Genomic DNA, 5,122 nt, shown 5'->3' with positions numbered 1-5,122 from the left:
TTTTTTTTTTTTTTTTTAATTAAAAACTTAATCTACTTTTATAATTCATCAGTGTAATATATATAACATTTAATATTTAATTTTGTTAAATATATATGAAAAACTTATTTCATGTTTATAAATAATTATATATATTATTATATTAATTATATATATATTAATATATAATTTTAATATATTAATTATTTCACAATTTAATGATAATGTCTAGACAAGATTTGTATTTATTTATATTTATTCAATGTATAGTAAGCTTTATATGAAAAAAATTTTTTTAATAATTTGGGAGAAAATCTTATGTAAGCATTGCATAAATTAAAATACTTATGACTATAAATATTATAACTTACCATCATCAAACATTTCAGCAGCAAGATAAGCTTCTGCTCTATCACAATATACTGCAGCTTCTTTTCTTATTTTTAATGCTTCATGACAATTTTTAATTGCCTGAGTTGGTTCCTGATTACTAGTATAACATTTACAGAGATGCTGATGAGCAAGGAAACGTACATTGATTACTTGTGGTTCAAGTTTAAGTATAGGCAAGGCTGAATCTATACAATTAGTATAATCTCTTTTATCCTCATATTCTGTTGCAGATATTAATAATTTTGCTACCTTTTTAACTTTTTTATAAAATGAAAAACATTTTGAATGTTCTGGATCAAGTTTCAAACATTCTCGAATCTCCCTATATATATACATATTATATATACATATACATATATATATATATAATTTTAATTGCATAAATTTAAATATGATATTATATAAATAATAATATAGTGACTTATAATATTTATATCTTATTCTTACTCACTTTAATGATTCTTCAACTTGTCCAAGACGATAATGCAAAGTAGCTAATTTTAAAAATCCTTGTGTATTGTCAGATTGTAATTTGGTTGTAGAACGTACATCAGAAATAGCACTAATATAATCTTCAAGTACTTCATATAATTCAGCTCTACGTTGTCTAAGTTCAGCTGACCATGGACATACTTCTATAACTCTAGTAATTTGTTGCACAGCTGCTGCATAATCACCATTTGTTTTTAATCTGTCTACAACTAATAAATCTTCTTGGGCAGGTGCTATTTTATATAAGGCATTATAGGCATCTGAATTTTGTGGTTCAATTGCTAACTACAATTGGGAAAAAGTAAAAAATTGTAATATAATTATATGTGAGTAATAAAAAATATACTAAAAAAAAAAAATACATTACAAATAAAAAAAAAACTTACCACATCTCGAAAATCTCCTTCTGCTTTTTCAAACTGAGCTTGTTTAAGTAATACATTACCACGTTGTAATCTTGCAGAAGTAAAATCTGGTTTCAATTCCAAAACTCTATCAAGATCAAGAAGTGCAAATTTAGCTTTACCTAATGCTAGATATACTGTGCCCCTTTTATAATATGTCAAATAGTTATTTGGATCTCCCTCTACAAAAAAAAATATATACCAACATTTAAATTTTAATGACAGATTTTATTTTTTATAAATCAAAAGAAATCAAAAAAATAAAACAAATGATTACAAATATAACTTACCAACAGCTGCATGATAATGTGACAGTGCATCCTGTAATTGTCCTTTTGCTAAAAATTCTCTACCTAATTCCAAATGCCTGTCAATTTCTAATTGAGAAACACTTCCAACCACTAGAATACAAACTCGTTAAATGTTATACTGCAAAATAGACATTTAAAGATACTTTAGGTTAGGATTAATTACCATCGAAAGACAGATCCAATAAGACCAATAATAAACCACAATGATACATGACTGAATAAAAAGAGCGAGCCACGATAATATGAATATTTCAATACATAAGAAAACAAAGTTGCTGGCTTTAGAAGCCTCTATCTAACCACCCGATATCACAAAACTGTTCAGCCACGCCGCCATTGCAATCGTGGTCTTATATGATTGGTCCAAGTTGCACCAACAGGATTGACCTTTCATCATTGGCGCCCACAATCCGTTATAATGTTTTAAATATTGCATTTATAGTAAATACCTGTAGATAACAATGATTATTTGTTTTCTGAATCATAATTAATATAATTAATACAGGACAATCAACAAAAAATTATTTCGTTTGAAAGTTTATATAAATTTATATTCTAATTTTTTCCAAAGTAATCTTATTTATAAAAATATTACGAATATAGAATTGTTAAAATCAAGAAATTCATGTGTGAAAATTTATTGAATAAATATTGCTCATCTTCTTTTTAAATATATAAAATAATAAAAATACATACTCCGTAAAATTTAAAAATATTAACATATATGTGTTTGTAAATGTTGGAAACAAATCTAAATTATCTACATATATATATATACATATATATACATATATATATATATGTAGTTAACATGTAAATTTTTAATAATTATTTAGGATTTTTTTTTTTTTTAAAATTTAACTTTTTTTCTTATATCCGAAAAAAAAAATTTTTTTTTTCGGATATAAGAAAAAAAGTTAAATTTTAAAAAAAAAAAAAATCCTAAATAATTATTAAAAATTTACATGTTAACTACATATATATATATATGTAGTTAACATGTAAATTTTTAATAATTATTTAGGATTTTTTTTTTTTTTACAAATTAACATTTCTTCATATATCCGATAAAGATAAATTTTTTGTAATATTTTTTAATATCATTACTACGGATATAAAAACACACATTATTTTAATTATTTTAATTATTTTAAATTAAAGCTCTATGAATTAAAATTGTTCGGTATAAAAGATTATGCAATTTTTTAAAATATAGAAAATAATTACAGAAATAGAAATATATTTGCAAAAAATATAAGTAAAAGATTGATGAACATATTTGAATATTTATATAAATTGTAGGGTAAAAAAGGCATATACATATAAAAAGATTCTACACTGCATAATCTTTTTTTTTCTTTATTATACGGTTCATTTTATAGAGTTCTCCTGTCACTGCATAATACTATAAATAAACGAATGAATCACTAAATGAATGATATTTAAATAATATGTGATCCATCGTCTCATATGAGGTATTTGTAACAATATTGACACTCTACATCATTCTTCACAGAACACACATGTTGCTTTAACTAAACGCAAGATGCATATTTCCACAATGCAATCGTAACTTATTGCTAATGAACGACAAGTGTTTGTGTATACATATATATGTGTATATATATATGTATATATATATATATACACACTTTATAGGTTAAGTGTGACTTCCCTTTTAAATTTCAGACACTTTATTTTTATTATTTCATTCAATAGCCGTACGACGTACAGTTGTTTGCAGATTTTTTTTTCCTACTTCTCATATTTTTCTCGGTTCACCTAATGTAGCGTGTAAATGTGCAATTATTAATTAAGAGACCGACAGAATGGTACATACACCGTTCCTTAAGTCCTTCACACTTTTGCCATTTGCTCGCCATCTCAGTGAAGTAGATATATAGCAGTATCATTAGAGTTACAAGTGAATGATACAATGAGCGTCATTCGCCGTAGAAAAATGAAACACAGCCATTGAGACTCATATTAAGAAAGCACAAAACTTGTTGTGCTTTCTTTAAAGTTTGTTCTTTCTTTTTCTTTCTTTTTTTCCTTTTATACACATCTTGTCTGCGTTCTCGATTCAACGACAAGCGACGCTTCTCGATTAAATAACATTCATAAAAGTTAGAAGACATTTTTTTTGCCATCCCACCTAATTTTGCTCATATTTTCCACCTACGCGTGTGCTCTTTTCATTTCTTTCTTTCTCTCGTTTACTTTCTCTCTTTCTTCTCTCTCACATTCATATCACGGGCATACGATAACTCAATGTTTTTTTCTTTAATCTTTTCTTTTTCCTTTGAGTATTAATATTTTATCTTTTTCTTATTTTAAACACAGAAAACTGCTCGAGGTAGACACACAATAAGCGCATACAAATTTTTCTGTTTCTCACCAAGAGCAAATCGAACAAGTGTTCATTTAATTTTCCGAACATGAGTAACATAAAAAATATGGGAAAAAGAAAACTATGACCTACACGCGACAATTGTATTCGGTGTCAATTCCACATGCACCGATCTTTATCTTTGACATTGTAACATGTACATGTAACATGGATTACAATGTTTCTCTCTCTCTCTCTCTCTCTCTCTCTCTCTCTCTCTTTCTCTCTGTCTCTTTCTCTCCCTCTCTCTCTCGCTCTTTTTCTCTCGCTTTCTCTCTTTCGTATGTGTGCTTCTTTTCTTAATAATGATTGCAGTCACAGTCAAACGCCACTTTTTTTTTTTTTTTTTTACATAATATGTAATGAGTACTATTCTTACCCCCTCCCCCCTTCTCTCGCTTTCGTTTTTTTCACACTTTAATTCTTCTTACTTTAATTGATCTTTGTCTAATCATTCCATTCTGCGTAGATCCATAAAAGTTTCCTAAGGCTGCTCGTCCGATATATTTTAGAGGACTAAACATAATATTTAAAGGTATTTATACAGTACAAATATATAACTGTTCTTCTTAAGAGAAGTAACATAAAAAATAAATACTTAACATGTTAATAAATAGTCTCGTTTATTATATCATCTTCCTATTTCTTCTAAAAATGCTAATACGTTCTAAATCATAATACCGTACATGAATTTATACATTTACCAGTTACGAAACGGTGGACATCTGACTATCGCACAAATATATTTGTCAATTTCTTTTTTTAAATATGAAACATACGACAATAGCTACACATCGCTTAAATTCGATTACGATACTCGAACACCTGTTGGTTCATAATATAGGAAATGAAAAAAAGAAAAAAAAAAAAAAAAAAAAAGTACGCACGGAATTAATGATATCGTGATTGCTTGACGATCAACACCACTGTTATGTATAAAAATAGCGTTATAACTATGAGAGAAACAAGTATGAAAATACTTTCGTATATAGTTGTTACTTGCATAATCTCTGTCCACCACATTATTCGTAAATGAACATATTTCCAAGTTCACAAGACTAATAACTTACATCGACGCGTCATATGTATTCGTTGCCTGAGTGAACAATTGGACAATAAAATCTAGAATTTCTCTTTGATTTGAAATATAGCTA

General features: G+C 26.9%; 1 protein-coding gene across 1 annotated transcript in view; it reads right to left on the bottom strand.

The window, feature by feature from the left end:
• Positions 1-2,028, bottom strand: part of LOC102675891 (dnaJ homolog subfamily C member 3) — a 3,720-nt gene extending 1,692 nt beyond the window's left edge. Inside the window, exons 1-5 of the mRNA XM_006607908.2 lie at positions 1,743-2,028; positions 1,559-1,669; positions 1,251-1,450; positions 824-1,149; positions 351-694 (exon numbers count right to left, since the gene is read on the bottom strand). Coding sequence (XP_006607971.1) covers positions 351-694; positions 824-1,149; positions 1,251-1,450; positions 1,559-1,669; positions 1,743-1,791 — 1,030 coding nt within the window. The 5' untranslated portion in view covers positions 1,792-2,028. The remainder of the gene's footprint in view (positions 1-350; positions 695-823; positions 1,150-1,250; positions 1,451-1,558; positions 1,670-1,742) is intronic.
• Positions 2,029-5,122: the final 3,094 nt, after the last annotated feature.

This window comes from Apis dorsata, unplaced genomic scaffold, assembly GCF_000469605.1.
Source record: "Apis dorsata unplaced genomic scaffold, Apis dorsata 1.3 scaffold_22, whole genome shotgun sequence".
In the NCBI taxonomy this organism is placed as follows: Eukaryota; Metazoa; Arthropoda; class Insecta; order Hymenoptera; family Apidae; genus Apis; species Apis dorsata.
This window is presented reverse-complemented; position numbering and strand designations above follow the sequence as displayed.